The 19,277-nt window shown below is 41.5% G+C and overlaps 1 protein-coding gene across 1 annotated transcript; it reads left to right on the top strand.

The window, feature by feature from the left end:
- Positions 1 to 17: 17 nt before the first annotated feature.
- On the top strand, positions 18 to 16,006 carry LOC147571568 (uncharacterized). The gene is made up of 13 exons (XM_086696295.1): positions 18 to 702; positions 879 to 932; positions 1,202 to 1,303; positions 1,821 to 1,874; positions 2,563 to 2,667; positions 3,461 to 3,514; positions 5,896 to 5,994; positions 8,782 to 8,835; positions 9,885 to 9,989; positions 10,519 to 10,569; positions 11,467 to 11,571; positions 15,601 to 15,743; positions 15,830 to 16,006. Exons 1-13 carry the CDS (start codon positions 642 to 644, stop codon positions 16,004 to 16,006), a joined length of 1,164 nt encoding a protein of 387 aa, XP_086552421.1. The 5' UTR covers positions 18 to 641.
- The last annotated feature ends 3,271 nt before the right edge of the window (positions 16,007 to 19,277 follow it).

Genomic DNA, 19,277 nt, shown 5'->3' with positions numbered 1-19,277 from the left:
AAGCATGAATCTTGGCCCTATATAAGCTTTTATTTATAATTCTCCCAGCGTAACTACATCTTACCTGCTGTTAATATACACTTTCTCTTGGCAGGAAGTCCACTGTCTTCTTAGATTTTTTTCAACTTTTTCTCAAGAAGAAAAACCAACCCTGGCAAAAACAAACAAAAAACCCTGGTTGTTATTGAAAAGCAATGGTCAGCTACAATAATCACTAATAAGTCAAGCCAGTAAACAAAAAAGAACCCTACTTTTTATGCAGAGTAATTAAGTTAGTGGTCTGCAGTTCTGTTTGTTCCAGCACCTTAACCTTGTCTTACTTTGTAGGCTTGTCCACAAGAATAGACTAAAGGAAATGCGGTTCTGACTCCATTGACTTTCTATTTGAGTCTTTAAGTGGAAAAGCCTATTTGGGATTTCAGCCTTGTCAAAGTGTAATAATAACAGAGGCATGAAATATATTTTATCTTTTGTTTCTTTTGTTTTAATAATATGTGGTCATTGAAGTTAATAATAGTTTTCCTAAAAAACATTTTTAAATTTTACTATTATACAACTTTTTTTTTTCAAGTGTTGCTTTACTGTCTCTTTCCTAAGATGGGAAGATTAAAAAGAATTACCTCCATACTAGTTTGGGAAATATGGGAATGGGGCTCACAGACGAGGAATTTGCTGGATTGTCAGGAGACCTACAAGTTGATGGTGAGTACCAAAGGTAGCATTCAGGATCTATTTATCTTGATCTTCGATTTAAAGGGGTATCAATTAAAATTATGTTGTGAGACAAATTTAGCTGGACTTTATTATACTCTAAAAACAAAGTGTATCTTTTTCTGAGCTCATGTCATTGATTACATGTCTCTTTTGGACTTCTGTAGCAAACGGGAATGTTGATCTGCATGACGTGATGGAAGGAATGAAAGCTATTACAGGTGAGCACAAAGTCACTATAAACCTAAATTCCCATTGGAACACTGACTATATTTTACCATTAACCTTAAATGCCATGTTGATTCTGTTACTGTACTCCGTATTATAAATATTTGCCCAGAGTTGGGCTTTGTGGTATTCGTGTTTTGGTAATAAAATTTTAGCTTCAAGTCTTGGTAAGAAGACCCTTACTCTCTTAAAAAAATAATCTAAAAATAACTTTTTTAGAGTCACTAAATTTCCCTCACGAGCCTTTCTCTTTCTGATTAAGGGAAAGTTGACATCAAAAACCTGGAAACCGTTCTAGGTGACATGGGAATCAAGCTCACAGACCAGGAACTTGAAGATCTGAAAGAAAACCTGCCAGTCAGTGGTGAGCACGTGAGATACCATTGGATTTTGAGCTTTAGGTGTTATGTACCGTTAGCAATGAAAGGAATGGAACGAGGGAACTTTTTACGCAGAAGAGGTCCAGATTGTAGATGGGACAAGAACACTGACAAAGAAGTTGAGAATGTAGTATTTGGACACAGGTGGCATGGCCACTAGAAGAGTCTGCGAAGTTCTGAGGACAACAAAGTTTGCCTTTCCAAAATGGCCGCTTTTGAATCTCATCTTTTTGTTATCAAATTCAAGAGTTGATATTTTATGAAATAGAAAGTCAAATTTACATTTTTTAAATAAGTATATTTTTAATATTTTAAATCTTTTCTTCTGTTCTATATTCAAGCATATTCTTTGAATCAGCTTGAATTGCTGAATGGCTATTTAAAGTGCATAACAAAATGCCCAGTAACAAAATGCTGTTATAATCTGAAGGGGAGGAGAGCGTTCTTATGCTATTTTATATCATTTTATGAGCTTCAAGTTATGTGTTTTTTCTGTTACAGTTGATAATACAGTTGCTCTGAAAACTTTGAAGGATGAAGTGAAAGCTTTTACAGGCAAGAATTTGTTATAAATGATTTGCAACAAATTGTGGTTTACACTAAAAATTTTAATAGCATTTTCTCAAAATTCTACTACTGCTTTACAGATTCACATACTTTCAGTATTCATTTTGATAAATATGTGCATCTACTGATCAACATCTTAATCTAACATTATCTGGGTTTATAAGTAAAACAAAAGGACTATTTCTTCATTGTAAGTCATATATTCTTTGATGCTTTTTTTCAGTAAAAGTGCCTGGCTCTTATTTATACACCCAAACCTAGATGATCACAGCAAAAGCAGGGTGGAGCTGTAGAAATAAAAGTCCATTACCAACAGCTAATTACATAGTTTTAACAAAGTAAAGTAAAATATGTCACACTTTGTTAATTGTGTCTTGTATCATACTAACCGTCTCTTGACCTTATTTCTGGATAATTATATGACCAGATTTGCTTCTGTACTATGTGATATCATTCCCAGTGTTAGGGATACATCCCATTTGCTAATATCGAGGGACAAATTCTATTTTTTATTTAGCATTTGACTCTTTTTATTAGAAAATCTTTCACTCCATCTTTCCTTTTCATTCTGGTATCAGAGTAAGGACTAGAGCAGCAAAAGTAAATGTTTAGATCATGTTAAATAATCAGATTGTCCGTTAATAGTTTAACCTGTAACTATTCTGTCTTTTCAAAGGAGAAAAGGTTGATTCCAGGGACCTACAAAATACTCTAAAAGACATGGGGATTGAGCTTACAGACAAGGAGGCCAAGCAACTGAGGAAAACACTGCTCCTTGATGGTAAGTGAATGCCACATAAATGCCACCATGCCTTCCAGGGAACCTGACTTTATGGGTCAGTGCGAGCCATTCTTAATCTTTTAGTAGTACAGTTTTGTCTTAAAATGCCATAAATTAATAGAGAAAGGCACTTCTGACTTGAAAAGAAATTCTTTCATTACCTCGTGGAACACAATCTGAAATTCATCACTACATTGCCATATAGTAATCTGAGTGACTAATACTATCCTCTCAGATTGGTATTAGTTTTGCAATAAGAGCAAGGAAACATAATGAAGGAGAAAGAGGACATCAGTAGAATAAAAAGGAAGAAATATTTTAATGTATTTTTTAGAATGGCACCATGGGAGAGTTTAATAAATGTCTGTAATTCCAAAGAATGGGTAAGTTTGTCACTGTGGAAAACACCTATCTATCTCTATCTATCTATCTATCTATCTATCTATCTATCTATCTATCTATCTATCTAGAGCACATGAGCAGGGCAGGGGTAGAGAGAGAGAGAGAGAGAGAGAGAGAGAGAGAATCTCAAGCAGGCTCCACACTCAGCACAGAGCCTGACATGGGGTTCAGTCTCATGACGGAGATCATGACCTGAGCCCAAATCAAGAGTCAGATCCTTACCGACTGAGCCAGTCAGGCACCACAAACATTTATATTTTTAAATGTCCACGTCGTATAACTATAAAATAAATGCATTTTTAAAGCAAATCATTGAAATGTATCTTTCTACAATCATATAATTTGTAATGTTTTGGTTTTCTGGAGATCTGAATTGTACTTTTTCTTACAGCCCACGGAAAGGTGTTTCAAAGCAGGTTGCTGAAGGATGTGAAGTATAATAAAAGTGAGTAAGAAGCACAAAGATGAGGCATATGAAATATCCTTAAGCATTAAATTTATATCACTAGGATATAACACCTTATTTTGCTTCTTGTACCACATCTATGTTTTTGCTGGTAGTAATCCTTACTTTATCTTAGATGAAAAGTTCTCTACTGCATTGTGGTTTTTTTTTTTTTTTTAACGTTTATTTATTTATTTTTCAACGTTTTTTATTTATTTTTGGGACAGAGAGAGACAGAGCATGAACGGGGGAGGGGCAGAGAGAGAGGGAGACACAGAATCGGAAACAGGCTCCAGGCTCCGAGCCATCAGCCCAGAGCCCGACGCGGGGCTCGAACTCACGGACCGTGAGATCGTGACCTGGCTGAAGTCGGACGCTTAACGACTGCGCCACCCAGGCGCCCCCCGTTTATTTATTTGTTGAGACAGAGAGAGACAGAGCATGAACGGGGGAGGGGCAGAGAGAGAGGGAGACACAGAATCCGAAACAGGCTCCAGGCTCTGAGCTGTCAGCACAGACCCCGACGCGCGGGCTCCAACTCACGGACCATGAGATCATGACCTGGGCTGAAGTCGGACGCATAACCGACCAAGCCACCCAGGCGCCCCTGCATTGTGTTTTTGAAGCTTTCTCTGAAGAAACAATTATATGAACAGAAATAAAGATGGAAGGAAAGTAAGGAGGGAAGGAAGGAAGGAAGGAAGGAAGGAAGGAAGGAAGGAAGGAAGGCAGGCAGGCAGGCAGGCAGGCAGGCGTGTGCAAGGGAGGAAGGTGGCAAGGAGAAAGGAAGAAGGTTTGGGACTTACTCCAAAATGTGAGCAGAAGCAAACAAAACAATCTCAGAGTAAGAGTTTAGGAAAGGACTATAATTTCTACTTCTTGGTGGAGATTACTGGTTATTGCTCTTTAGTTACACTTGCTCAGCCCTGCCCCACCTAACTTTTTCCTGGGCCTGTATGTTTAACGTTTGAGGAAACAAATTCTAATTCTAACTCTGCTTTTAACTCTTTATTTTTTTTATTTTTTTAATGCTTTTTTATTTTTAAGAGAGAGACCAAGAGAGATAGAGTGCGAGTGGGGGCGGGAGGGAGCAGAGAGAGAGGGAGACACAGAACCCAAAAGCAGGCTCCAGGCTCTGAGCTGTCAGCACAGAGCCCAATGTGGGGCTCGAACTCACAAACCATGAGATCATGACCTGAGCTGAAGTTGGACGCTCAACCAACTGAGCCACCCAGGTGCCCCTGCTTTTAACTCTTTAAATTGTAACTCAGCTTGTAAAGAGCTGTACATATATATTGTCGTTTTGTTCTTTGCTCGAAAATTTTAGCAGTTATGCTAGATTGTGAAGTCATTCTCTTTTAGCAGTATATTCATGTAACAGCACCAACTATTACTATCTTAAAGAGATATTTGCACCCCCATGTTCATTGCAGCATTATCTGCAATACCCAAGACAAAGACACAACATGTCTCTTGACAGATGAATGAAGAAAATAGAATATATATATATATATATGTACATACATAATACATAATAGAATATTATTTGACCGCAGAAAAGAAGGAAAGCCTGCCATTTACAAGGATGAAACTTGAGGGCATTATGCTAAGTGAAATAAGTCAGACAGAAGAAAACAAATACTATGTGAAACCTCCTATGGGTGGAATCTAAAAAACCAAACTCATAGAAACAGAGACCTGATTGGTAGCTGCCAGAGGCAGGGGGTTGGGGAGAGGAATAGGTGAAGGTAGTCAAAAGGATGCAAACTTCCAGCTATAAGAGGAGTAAGTTCTGGAGATATAATGTAAGGCACGTTGACTATAATTAACAACACTATCATATTTTTGGAAATTGCTGAAAGAGTAAATTTAAAAGTTCTCACCATACACACAACCAAAAATGTAACTATGTGAGATGACAGATGTGTTAACTAACCTTATTGTGGTAATCATTTTGCAGTGGATATATATGCATATATTGTACACCTTAAACTTATACACTGTCATATGTCAATTATTCAATAAAACTGGGGGAGGGGCGCCTGGGTGGCTCGGGGGTTGAGCGATGGACTTCGGCTCAGGTCATGATCTTGCAGTTCGTGAGTTTGAGCCCCGCGTCGGGCTCTGTGCTGACAGCTCAGAGCCTGGAGCCTGCTTCGGATTCTGTGTCTCCCTCTCTCTGCCCCTTCCCTGCTCATGCTCTGTCTCTCTCTGTCTCTCAAAAATGAATAAACATTAAAAAATTTTTTTAAATAAGATAAAACTGGGGGAAAGGGGGAAAACATTCATGTCTGTTAGTTGAAGATAATAATATACGTTCATGAATTTTTCTAAATATTTTGTATTCATTCCATTTTTTCTTTCCTTTTCATGTTTTCAAGGAGGGAAGATTGATGTAAATAACCTGGATCCTGTTTTAGAAGCCATGGAGGTCAAGCTGACAGAAAAGGAACTGAATCTGTTAAAGGATCTTCTGCGTGGTGAGCATTATAGAAAACACTGTGATTTTAAACAGATGTTGTGCTTGCAGAATTAATTTTGACTGTTTCGAAGGTTTAAATTATTTGTTGCCTGAAGGCATTTGAATAGCTTGCAGAAGAACTCAGGGAGGAAAAAGGCTGTGTGTTTTTTTTTTTTTTTAACGTTTATTTATTTTTGAGAGAGAGCCAGACAGAATGTGAGTAGGGGAGGGGCAGAGAGGGAGACACATAACCCGAAGCAGGTTCCAGGCTCCAAGCTGTCAGCACAGAGCCCAATGCCCAGGAACCGTGAGATCATGACCTGAGCTGAAGTTGATGCTCAACCGACTGAGCCACCCAGGTGCCCCAAAGGCTGTTCATTTTTGTTGCTTTAAAACCTCTCATCGGGGCGCCTGGGTGGCGCAGTCGGTTAAGCGTCCGACTTCAGCCAGGTCACGATCTCGCGGTCCGTGAGTTCGAGCCCCGCGTCGGGCTCTGGGCTGATGGCTCAGAGCCTGGAGCCTGTTTCTGATTCTGTGTCTCCCTCTCTCTCTGCCCCTCCCCCATTCATGCTCTGTCTCTCTCTGTCCCAAAAATAAATAAATGTTGAAAAAAAAAATTAAAAAAAAAAAATAAAACCTCTCATCTATTTCTTTATACATCTTGGACTATGGGTGGATGCTAGTGAGAAGGGGAGGGATTTTTGTTGTCTGGTTTTACAAAAATAGGATCTGCAATGTGGTTTTTTTATTTTTTCTCGCTGATCCATATATCACTGCCATTCACACCATGGTGCAGAACATCATCCATGAGAGGCTCCACTCCTCAGTGCCAAGGCCATTGTGTGTACCTGCCAAATACAGTCCTCTCTGTGTTCTGACCATTGAGCCGGATGGCTTATTCGCTTATAAAAGAATATGAAGATTTGACAGCCACTAAGTGCACCTGTCATTGACACAGGGTTCTCAAAACTAAAACCTAGAAATGCCACACACCTGTCTGTGCCTTCAGGAGAAAGCTCCATGTGTCAAATCTTGATAATGCAGTATGTCCCGTGTAAAGAGGAGCCTGTGTAGATTGGCACATTCTGAGGAATCTGTCAGTGTAAAGTGGTAACATCTGCCTTTTTTATTTACAAATGTAAATGAAATGTAATTATTCAGCCATTCCTCATTTCTCTATTCATAGATATTGAGATGCTTTCTTTTCTGGTCACTATAACAAAGAAAGTTAACAGAAAAATATGTATAGTATTACAATTTTTAAAAAATATATGTAATACACTTTATAAACATAAGAAAGTTCTGGAAGGCTATACACAAAACTGTTAGTAATAGGAGAGGTACTGAAGCTGAGGAGAGGTAAAAGAAGGGACGTTTACCTTTTCTTAAACGCTCTTTTTTTTTTTTAGTCTGTTACACAAAGTATGTTTTAAATTCTACTTTTTTAAGCTTAATTTATTTTGTGTTTAATTTAAGATGAATACATGGGGTGCCTGGGTGGCTCAGGTGGTTAAGCGTCCAACTTCGGCTCAGGTCATGATCTCACGGTTTGTGAGTTTGAGCCCTGCATCAGGCTCTGTGCTGACAGCTCAGAGCCTGAAGCCTGCTCCGGATGCTGTGTCTGTCTCTCTTTCTGCCCCTCCCCTGCTCACATTCTGTGTGTGTGTGTGTGCGTGTGTGTGTGTGTGTGTGTGTGTGTGTCAAAAATAAATAAACATTAGGGGCGCCTGGGTGGCGCAGTCGGTTAAGCGTCCGACTTCAGCCAGGTCACGATCTGGCGGTCCGTGAGTTCGAGCCCCGCGTGGGGCTCTGGGCTGATGGCTCAGAGCCTGGAGCCTGTTTCCGATTCTGTGTCTCCCTCTCTCTCTGCCCCTCCCCCGTTCATGCTCTGTCTCTCTCTGTCCCAAAAATAAATAAACGTTGAAAAAAAAAATTAAAAAAACAAATAAATAAATAAATAAACATTAAAAAATTTTTTAAAAAGATGTATACAAATGGTGTGGTAAAATGACAGGATTTGGGCTATGTTTTTATCTACCAATTAGGTTCAGCGGATCACTAAATTGACCATTTAAGTAACTAGTTCCTATCAAATATCCCTCACTGCTTAACACTGGTCTCTACCTGCCCATTGCATCAACATGTGCTAACACAAGATAACAATCCTAACGAATACTGAGAGATACATAATTTTAAAAAGTGAGGAAAGTAAGATTGAAGGATTACTCAAATCACACAAAGCCACTAACGAATGTGGACCTGGCAGAGTTAGAACATTTAATAATTGAAGAAAAAAAATTGTACATGAATAATATGTACATGAATAATATGATAGGACATTCAACATACAGTGTTTTCAATTTCAAAAGATTTTAAAGGACCTCTTGGAACAAAGTCAATCTTTTGGTAAAGGTTATTTTTATATGTCTCATTTCAAAGTTCAAAAGCTGTGGAGTACAATAACCTAATTTGCTCAGAAAAAAATCACATCCCAACACACTTGTAACAGTCGGCATTGAATTCATTGTTTCTTCTAAGAATCATGGAATAGTTATAACCTGAATTTTCTTAAATATTAGGTGAAATAAACTTTGACAGTTTTCATCTTTATTATTTAATAAAACCATTTAAGATTTTTTTTCATTATTTATTATTAAATCTTGGTCCTCATTGCTAATGAATTATTTTCCTTGGTCATCTTCTGGAACCATAAATCTTAGATTTAAAAAAAAAAAACCTCCTGTCCTGTGTATCTTTTTTCTGAGTCCATGTTATTGTTCTTCTCTGATTAAACTTTGTTGTAGAGGCTCTAAGAAAGTTGATCTGCAAAAACTGACGAGGAAAGTAGAAGCTGTTGCAGGTGAGGAAAAAGTTACCAAATACATATGATTCTGATTCTTTACACATATTTTATATTCTTCCCTGTTACTTTATATTCCTTTTAAATTATGATATTTTGGGGCACCTGGGTAGCTCGGTCAGTTAATGTCTGACTCTTGATTTTGGTTCAGGTCATGATCTCACGGTTCGTGAGATCAAGCCCCGCACCTGGCTCTGCACAGAGCCTGCTTGGGATTCTCTCTGTCCCTTTCTCTCTGCCCCTCCCCTGCTTACTCTCTCTCAAAATAAAGAGGCATTAAAAATAATAGTAAATAAATTAGGCATAATTTTTAATAAACTGATTTCCTGGACTTTGGTTTTTCAGGGTTTTCTTTTTTTTTTAAGTTTTTCTTTAAATTCTAGTTAGTTATCATATAGTGTAATATTGGTTTCAGGAGTAGAATTTAGTGATTCATCACTTATGTAACACCCAGTGCTCATCATAACAAGTGCCCCCCTTAATACCCATCACTCATTTAGCCCATCCCTTGCCCACCTCAGTTTGTTCTCCATCAACCCTCAGTTTGTTCTCTATAGTTAAGAGTTTGCCTCCCTCTCCCTTTTTTTTCCCCTTCCCCTATGTTCATCTGTTTTGTTTCTTAAATTCCACATATGACTGAAATCAGAAAGTATTTGTCTTTCTCCGGTTTGTCAATGCTTTAACAACAAAACATAGTGCCATATTTTGTTAGGCCCTGTAATGTCATTTTTTCCAGATTTTTACTAAACACATATTAGTGCAATAAAAAGAGACTAAAGTTTTATTACCTACTAGTAATCTCCCACAACAGAATATTATGAAATGCATTACTCTGCACTCTGTTATTTTGTCTCTATTATTACTAAAGTTATGGAAATAAACACTTTAATATTTTACCATAACTACAGTCAAACGGGACTCATTTGACTTTATTACAGATTGAGTAGTTGGTGCTAATAATTAAACAGCAATAAGAGATTTCATTATTATTTAGAATAACTAGATGGTTCTTTAAAATCTCACATGTTACCATTTCTGTCCTTTTAAAGGAGAGGAAATTGATGTCAATGACATGGAAACAGTTCTAGGAAACATGGGAATAGAACTCACAGATAAAGAACTCTCACAACTGGTGAAAAATCTGCCAGTTGATAGCGAGTATTTAAATAAAAATGTAGTCATACAGGGAAGTGTATTGTTAACTTGTGAAAACTTGTAAAATTGTCTCTATCTTATTGCTTGTCAGAAATAAGTTTATGATTCATGTTACATAATTTTAAATGACTATTATATGTTAAAATTTTCTCTGTGCCAAATTTATCTTTGGTTTGAGAAGTAACCATTGTATCATCATGACTCCTATCATCAGGATTCAGTTATATTACTTATAACTTTTGAGTCTATCAAGAGATGTAAAATTTAATCCAGAATAAATGAGAAAAAGAGAAAGGAGTGATCTAATAGGGGAAAATGAAAATATCACAAAAGAAAAATAAAAGATATTTTTCAGAATGGCAGAATGTCAGTATCCCCATCCCTTATAATTTCATTATTTGCCACTAAATCAGAAAATTTCTAAGGCAGTTCACAAAAGATGTCTTACTGAAATTGCTGATTTCTTACTAGACAGTAATGAAGTTCCACATTGCTCTTCTGTGATCTGAATAGTCCTTTTCCTTACAGATGGAAAGGTCTATCGAAGAAGGTTGCTGGATGGTATAAAGTTTCTTAAAGGTAAGGGAGAAACTTAACAAAACACAAATCAGTCTGAGATCATCACGTTTGGCATTTAGACTAATTCCTTGTGATTAAATTGTCAACTCTGCCACTTAACACATTATTATATACTTTTGTTTCTTTTGTAGATGATCGTGTTCTTTAGGAGATCATCTTTTATGTTGTAACTTGGAAAGAATTCCTATGCTTTCTTGGGATTTTTCAAACTTTGACAGAAGTAGAAATTATCAGAGCCCAGGCTACATAGCAAAAGTAAAGGGAAAATTAGCACCTCTTCAGTTAGTTTATTCAGCAACAAAGGACTACTAATCTGACATTTAGACCAAGAGAGCAAGAGAGTGCTAGAAAGTCTCCAAGAAACTGAAAGAACACGGGACTGAATAGGTAGACAGGGAGCAGGCCAGGAAAAAGGTCATGTCTAAGCAAGGTTCCGAATACCACCTTCATGATTTCTGCCAAATCCACACACTATTGGTACTACTATTAATATTTTCACTGATACTGATTTACTTTTTACTTAAATTAAAAAAATTTTTAAATGGTAATGGAAAAACAGCATGCCTTAACGTAACTAGACGTTAATTGTAAAAACGAACACAATGAAAATGAGACAATAGTGGTTAGAAAAGCTGGAATTGTTATCACCCTACTAGAATTCTCTGAGAAGTCATTCTGTCACCTTTCAGTTTTTATACTGGGCGTGCTTATATTAAGATTAAAATTAAAACAATAAACTCAAACTCGAACTCTTATTATTGACTCTGTCCTCCTGTAAAGATCTCATCAGGCTTTGGTTTTTTGGAGGAACATGATAACCATCATCCTCTCGAGGTGAGGGTTTATCCCACATTTTAGGGACATTAACTGTTACCTGTATACTTCTTTTTCCATAAGGAGGGAAGATTGATTCCAGTAAAGTGGGTGAAGTTTTGGGAGCTATGGGCATGGACCTCACTGAAAAGGAGCTTAAAGACATAATGCAAAATCTGCCAGTTAATGGTGAGCATTTTGGATGCCACTGAACACTCCAGAAAAACTACTTTTGTAAGCCTATTTAAAACAATCATTCAAAATGCTTGTTTGACATCAAGAAGGCATTCTGAAAAGCTTGGGGAAAAAAACTCAGGTCCAAAGAAAGAACGCATCCTGTCTGTCGCTGGTTTCACATGCACACTAGAGAAAGATTTCAAGATAACTCGACTTTTTCACTCAACCTTACCTTTTTATCCCTACAGAGTAAGGGAGAATTGATAGGTATTGCTCAAATTACAATTGAGCTCCTTGGCCACATTTGCTAATGCGTGACATCAGTATTTACAAAAAGGGTACTTAGTATAGGTGTGGCTATCTGTAATGTTGTTGTTTTTTTTCCTTTGTTAATGTGTCCAGAGTATCCCTGCACTACATGGCCGCCATCTCAGTGTCTGTCTGTGTCTCACCTTCACATGGGTCCTATGGGGAAAAGTCTATTGCAGGCAACTTAAAACAGTTCTTCTCTAAATCGGTAGCCGAGTGAAGTCACAGAGGTCACAGAGCCTCCCTTCCACCAAATGCTGTTACTGAAGCAATCACAAGACCCTGCCCAGATTCAGTCTAAGCTTTTGGTGGGAGATGTATCAGTCACACTGTAATAAGATCGTGTGGGGCGGGAAATCTATGTCTCAGCCATCCTTGAAACATATGTTCTGCCACAGCTCCTTTTACTCAGCATACGTGTTTTAGATTCATCTCTGGTGTTGTCTGTGTCAGTGATTTGTTTTGGTGGGAGTTAAGACGGTGGAGCAGCATGGGGACCCTGAGCTTGCCTCATCCCTGAAGCGCAGCTAGATCAGGACCAAACCATGTCAAGCACCTAGGAAACTGAGCTGAGGATCAACACAACAATCTGCGTAACTTGAGCCACAGAACTCAGCAGGTACACAGTGTGGAGAGGTGGACCGGGGGAGAGAAAAGCCACGGAGGGTAGGGAGCTGTTTTTGCTGAGAGAGGACAGGGAAAAGAGAGAGGAAGAGAGCGCGGTCCATCACAATCATGAAAGAACAACACTTCCCTGAAAGTAGCTGGAGAGAAAGAGAAAGAGTGAAAACACTCTCAGGGGACTGAACAAGAAATCTGCCCCCCAAAATCTATTGATGGGAAGAAAGGAGAGGGTGTCAGTACCACCAGGATTCTATAAACAGTGGAGCACAGAGCCTGAAGTTCTGGAGGTCAGTGCCTGGTGGTGCTCTGGTGAGGAAGTAGGGCAAATCCCCAGGGGCAGGTAGTGGGGTTTGACGGGTCCTTGTGCCAATAGGGAGAAGCAGTTCTCCTCCTTGGGGTGCATTTGGTAGAGGCCATATGGCCTCCCCATGGGCAAAAGTCCCCGCAGACCCCAGAGAGCAGCCACATTTGCTGGTATCGGACGTCAGAGTGCAATGAAACCTGGAACCGGCTGTGTGTTGTGGTTTGCCACAATCCCTGACCCTCTGCCACTGCACGATCGCACAGATGTCTTCTGAGGCAAGTCAGCACCTGGCCATTGCTCAGCAAGACTCTCCCCCAGAGTTGGCACCGGTCCCAGCCTCAGGGGTCTCTCAAGTGTCTGGGGTTTTGAAACACAGCCCCATCTGAGATCAACTCTAGAGGGAGGTGCCACCTGGTAGGTGGACATCTTGGACACAGACCGGGTAGGGACAGGGAGTCGAGGAAGGCCTGAGACAAAGGAGGGGTGCTTGATTGTGTCAGTGAAAGCACAAAGTTCCAATGCCAGAGACTAGGGAGCTGGGCGAAGCCACCTCTCCCTTGCACGCACATGCTCACCACACTGATCCACCCCAGCAAGCTAAGCAGCGCCACCTAGTGGAGAACAGACTGTTACACCAAGCCCCACCCAACTGCGCTTCCAGGCACATCTCCTCGAAGACCAGCACAAGTCACTCCACCTGTTTAGTGTACGGACTAAAGAAGACTTCATAGTTCCAGTTCTAGGGGAAACTGGATATAACTTCATTCAGGTTTCATTCCACCTGATGGTTCATTTATTTCTTCATTTCCTTTCCTTCTGTTTTTGCTTAAATTGTTTTCTGTTTTTCCTCTTTCTTGGATACAGAAAGAGAAAATTTTATTTTTATTTTTTAGACCTTATTCTTTATTTTTAAAAATACTTTCTTCCATTTCATTTTCTTTAATTTTATTCTATTATATAAATTTTCTTACCTTTTTTTATTAATTAACCTTTTAATTAATTTTATTAATTAACCTTTTCTTTAATTTTATTCTATTATATATATTTTCTTACCTTCTTTCTTTCCCCCTTTTCTTCCCCTTTCTTGCCTCTATTCTATCAAGCTTCTTTTAAGAAGCAGACCAAAACACATATAGGATCTAGCTTCTTTCATTTGATATTTTGTCTTCAATTTTTTAATTTTTATTTTTTATTTAATTAATTTTTCTTCCTCTAAAATGACAAAGCGAAGGAATTCACCCCAAAAGAAAGAACAAGAAGAAATGACGGCCAAGGGCTTAATCAACACAGATATAAGCCAGATGTCTGATGTAGAATTTAGAACCATGATAATAAAAACGCTAGCTGGTGTTGAAAAAGTAGAGAATCCCTTCCTGCAGAGATAAAAGAAGTAAAATCTAGTCAGGACATAATTAAAAATGCTATAACTGAGATGCAATCTCAAATGGATGCCACAGCGGCAAAAATGGATGAAGCGGAGGAGCAAATAGCGATATAGAAGACAAAATTATGGCGAATAATGAAGCAGAAAAAAAAGAGAGAAATATAGGCAAAAGAGCATGATACAAGACTTAGAGAACTCAGTGACTTATTAAAAAGGAATAACATCTGAATCATAGGAGTCCCAGAAGATGAAAAGAGGGGAAAGGGGCAGAAGGTTCATGTGAGCAAATTATAGCAGAAAACTTTCCTAATCTGGGGAAGGACACAGACATCAAGATCCAAGAAGCACAGAAAACTCCCATTAGATTCAACACAAACGGACCATCAACAAAGCATGTCATAGTAAAATTCACAAAATACACAGACAAGGAAAGAATTGTGAAAGCAGCAAGGGGGAAAAAAGTCGTAGATCTATAAGGGAAGACAGATCAGATTCACAGCAGACCTATCCACAGAAAATTGGCAGGCAAGAAAGGAGTGGCAGGATATATTCAACATGCTGAATAGGAAAAATACGCAGCAAAGAATTATTTATCCAGCAAGGCTGTCATTCAAAATAGAAGGAGAGAGAAAGGGTTTCCCAGACAAACATAACTAAAGGAGTTTGTGACCACTAAACCAGCCCTGCAAAAAATTTTACGGGGGCTCTTTGGAGAAAAGATAAAACAAAAAAAGACCAAAAGCAACAAAGAATGGAAAGGACCAGAGATTATCACCAGAAACACCAACTCTACAGGCAACACGATGGCTCTAAATTCATATCTTTCAGTACTCACTCTAAATATCAGTGGACTAAACACTCCAATCAAAAGACATAGGGTATCAGAATGGATAAGAAAAAAGATCCTTCTATATGCTGTTTACAAGAGACTCATTTTAGACCTAAACACACTGACAGATTGAAAGTAAGGGAATGGAGAACCATCTATCATGCTAATGGTCATCAAAAGAAAGTTGGAGTAGACATACTTATATCAGACAAACTAGATTTTAAAATAAACACCATAACAAGAGATGAAGAAGGTCATTATATCGTAATTAAGGAGTCTGTCCACCAAGAAGATCTAACAGTTGTAAATATTTGTGTCACCAATGTTTCCACCCAAATATGTAAATCAATCACAAACATAAATTCATTGATAATAATACCATAATAGTAAGAGACTTCAACACCCCACTCACAACAATGGACGTATCACATCAGCAGAAAATCAACAAGGAACCAATGGCTTTGAATGACACACTGGACTGAATGGACTTAACAGATATATTCAGAACTTTTCATCCTAAAGCAGCAGAATACACATTCTTCTCGAGTGCACATGGATCATTCTCCAGAAACTGGTTGCTTCGTCCCGCAGGCTCTGGACTGTGTGTATGGGGGGCCAGGGAGTGCAAGGAGGAGAGATTTTGTGCCTCTGAGTGTGTGCCCAGCCCTGCAGGCCAGAGTCCTCCAAGGGACCAGCCCCAGCGTGAAGGAAAGACCCCGCCCAGCAATGACGAAGTGACTAGGACATCTTTCCATAGCATCTGGGAGGAACAGGCAGGGCCGGATGTGGGCCGCTGACCTTCTCCCTTCCTCCTGGAGAGGAAGCTCCTCCTGTAGCCACCTTTGTGCGGACCACTGGGCGGTTACAAATGCATTCCCTGCCTGTCGGATCTCTTCCTGAGAGTGAGGGGCAGCCCACCCAGCCCGGCCCAGCCCCCACCCCGGAGAAAGCCAGCCCAGGAAAGGAGCAGCAAGCCCTGGATCCTGACCAGTGCTGATGGGTGGGAGGCGAGGACCCGGAGGCCAAGCCAAGGCCTTCCCCCCACCTCTCTGGGAGCTCGGCTCCCTCCCCTCTCCCATAAGAAAATAGACACAGGGTCAGAAAGGACTTCCCTGAACTAATAGGACAGAGCCCAGCCAAAGGCCTGAACTGGGGCCAGCAGATGGATGGTGAGCATCTCTGGGCAAGGAAGGTGGTCAATAAATTTGATTGATTTATTTTATTTTTTAAAAATTGTGTTCATGTTGACTTGTTTTTGAAAGAGAGAGAGTCAGAGCGTGAGCAAGGGAGGGGCAGAGGGAAAGACACAGAATCCGAAGCAGGCTCCGGGCTCCGAGCCGTCAGCACAGAGCCCAGCGCTGGGCTCGAAGTCAGGATCCGTGAGATCGTGACCTGAGCTGAAGTCCAACACTCAACCGACTGAGCCACCCAGGTGCCCGTCCGTAAATTTGATTTAACAAAACACGCTTGCAGCATGTAGTATGTGCCCTTTATAATTATTACTTTATTTAACACCCCCTCCCCCAACTCTATGAGGATGGTGCTAACATCCTGCTCATTTTACAAATGCGCAAGTTGAAGCACACAGAAGTTAAGTGACTGGCCTAAGAGTGCCCATCCAGTAAGGGGCAGAGCCGGCTTTTGAACTCAGGCTGCAGAGTCGATGCTCTTAAGTCATATGCAACCCTACCTCCCAAAGGTACAAAAATAAGAGCACTGCTTGAGCACCATATGTATACTAGGCGCTATCACAGTGTCCTGCCTGGAACCCACCACCTGAGAGACCAGCATATAACTGCCACAGCTACACTGCAGCTAGGGTGATTAGGGTGATCAGAGCTATATCGTGCAGGCACCAAGGGCAGTTATACCGTGAAGTGGGGGGAGGGCAGGAGACAAGGGGATGAATTCCATCTGGTGGCGCCACCCACCGTGCGTTGTGCCAGGTACTTTCAAACATGTGATTTCACTTAATCCTTGTAAAAACCTCATAAGGAAAATGAAGGTCAGAGCAGTCAAGTAACTTACCCAAGGATGCACAGCATGCCACTGGCCCCACTCGGGCCTCTCTGATAGCCAGACCTGATGGCTTTCCAGTATACCAGAGCGTACTAGGACTACTTGCCAATTAAGGAAACGGGGCTTGGAGAATTCAAGTAGCCGGCCAAGGTCAACAGGTGGCAGGGGGCTGAGCCAGGATCTGAACATAGGTCTTTCTGATGCCTTGATGAGCAACTGTCAAGGTTTGGGGTTCTTCCTGGCCCGCTGTCCTCTGGGTCCCAGTGTGGAGGGAAGGAGACAAGGGAGCCTGTGCCCTTGACCCCCTGGCAGAGAGACCTAACCATGTCCATGAGCACTCAGGCCCCCTGAGGCTGGCTGATCCCCAGTGGTTGTGGACGATCAGCCAGTGCAGGTGTTGGTTTCAGTGGGGAGGACCGCACTGGTCCTCTGCTCTTACCTAAGGGGCCCTTTCCACTCTCCAGCCCCAGCCCTTGGCTCTAACAAGGCTTTGGAGACCCCCGCTGCGACCCACCTCTCCCGATTTAAAAAAAGAAAAGATAGTAAATATCGCCTCTCAAACTGTGTGCTATTTTCTTAAAAGCAGGGGCAGACAAAAAGGCCCCACCAATTTCTGCCTTGCCCTGGGCCCCATAACCACAGCTCCAGTTGGGGGACGGTGGAGGGGGGGTTCCGTCCCAGCACCGTGGGTGAGCAGGCAGGGGCCAGCCCGGCCTGGGTTGCCAACCCCCTAATCCCTCTCCGGTGGAATGTGCTTGATTTCAGGAGGCTAAGGTTTTGGGGTGGGGGAGCTGCAGAAGTCCCCTTGAAAAAGCCTAACGTTCAGGCAGGCTGTGGCCCTGCTGTTTGACGGTTCTTGATGGATGAGCCCCCGACCCTCTTGTCGAGCCTCCTTGTCCCCCCTCCTCACGCACCCCCCTCACTCTGTGAGGTCTGGCTTGTGCAAGGAAGCCTGTCAATGTTGGGACACGTTGGCCCCATGGCCTGCAGCGGGACGGAGGCCTCTGAGGGATGCCTGCTGTCTGGCCCTCTCCTCAGAGAGCTCCTGTAGCCCCCACGCCTCAGGGTTTTGGGCGCTTCCCTTTCAAAGCTGCAAAATTATTGCCATTAATGCCGCTTGTCTCCTGGAGGCACTCAAAGTACAGCGAAGGGGCCCGGGATGTGGAGGAATCGGGGCTGAATCTGGATTATATGCGGGGTTGACTTGGCGGGGTGTTGAGTGGGGGGTTTTGCCCTGGAAGGTGGCTGTTAGGATCACCCTGGGACTGCGGTGAATTTAGCTGTGGACCCCTGTGGAGATGTGGTTCCGGCCTGGGGCCCTCTGAAGGAACCATACCGGAGGCTGGCAAGGCTGCGAACAGCCAAGTGGCAAGTAAGGTTTCTAGCCCCATCCTGAGAATGAGTGACTCAAATTTTGTGCCCCTGGCACCCGGCTTGCCTTATCCTGGACCCAAACCCAAAGCCCCATTCATCTCCAACGGAAAGCCTGCCTTGATTGCTCCCATACCCAGTTCTGAGACTCTGTGGATCCAAGGCACCCCAGAGGAGCCCATATGGACAGGCTATGCAGTCTGGAGAACTAAGTACCCAGTTTGTGCATCAGCACGTGCAGGTCCTGGGATGCCGGACTTAGAGGAACCACTTGAGTGGACAAGTACTATTCAAGGCAGCTCTCTGCCCTCCAGAGCCTGCAATCTCAGAGGGAAGCCAAGGCCAAGTACCCTGGACCAGTGCCGTCCTGACAGAAGCACAGCGGAAGCTACAAATGTGAGCCACGGATTTAATTTTAAATTTCCAGACGTCATATTAAACAAGGAAAAAGAAACAGGTGAAATTCATTTTAATAACGTTATCATTTCAACACGAATTAACGTGAAAAGGTATCCACATATTCTACGTATTTTTGCGCGAAATTTTGTGAAAGCCATTGTGTCTCTTACATTTGCAGCACGTATCAGTGTGTGTTAGCCACACTTCGAGTCCTCAATAGCCACAGGTGGCTGGTGGCTAGTGACCGCCATGTAGCTAGGGCTGTGGGGACGGCACCTTCCTTTCAAGGGGAGAAAACAACCAGATGGAACGCACCAAGGTGTGGCGAATTTGGGGGCCTTGGAGAGGGGCCTGCCTAGGGACTCCTTCTTGGATACTTTTCAGTCTGGATTGGCCTGTTTTGCCTCTTGGCACGTTGAACACAATCTGGGTCCTGAGCTCCGATTCCCAGACCTGCGCTTCTAGAACCCCTGTTTACA

The sequence above is a fragment of the Puma concolor genome, unplaced genomic scaffold (assembly GCF_028749965.1).
Source record: "Puma concolor isolate L17-30 unplaced genomic scaffold, mPumCon1.1.hap2 unalloc_scaffold_22, whole genome shotgun sequence".
Taxonomy (NCBI): Eukaryota; Metazoa; Chordata; class Mammalia; order Carnivora; family Felidae; genus Puma; species Puma concolor.
This window is presented reverse-complemented; position numbering and strand designations above follow the sequence as displayed.

Coding starts and splice junctions, on each gene's coding strand:
- LOC147571568 (XM_086696295.1), top strand. CDS start 642: ATGGGAATGGGGCTCACAGACGAGGAATTTGCTGGATTGTCAGGAGAC. Junction 703..878: donor AGGAGACCTACAAGTTGATG/GTGAGTACCAAA, acceptor GGACTTCTGTAG/CAAACGGGAATGTTGATCTG. Junction 11,572..15,600: donor GCAAAATCTGCCAGTTAATG/GTGAGCATTTTG, acceptor TTCGTCCCGCAG/GCTCTGGACTGTGTGTATGG.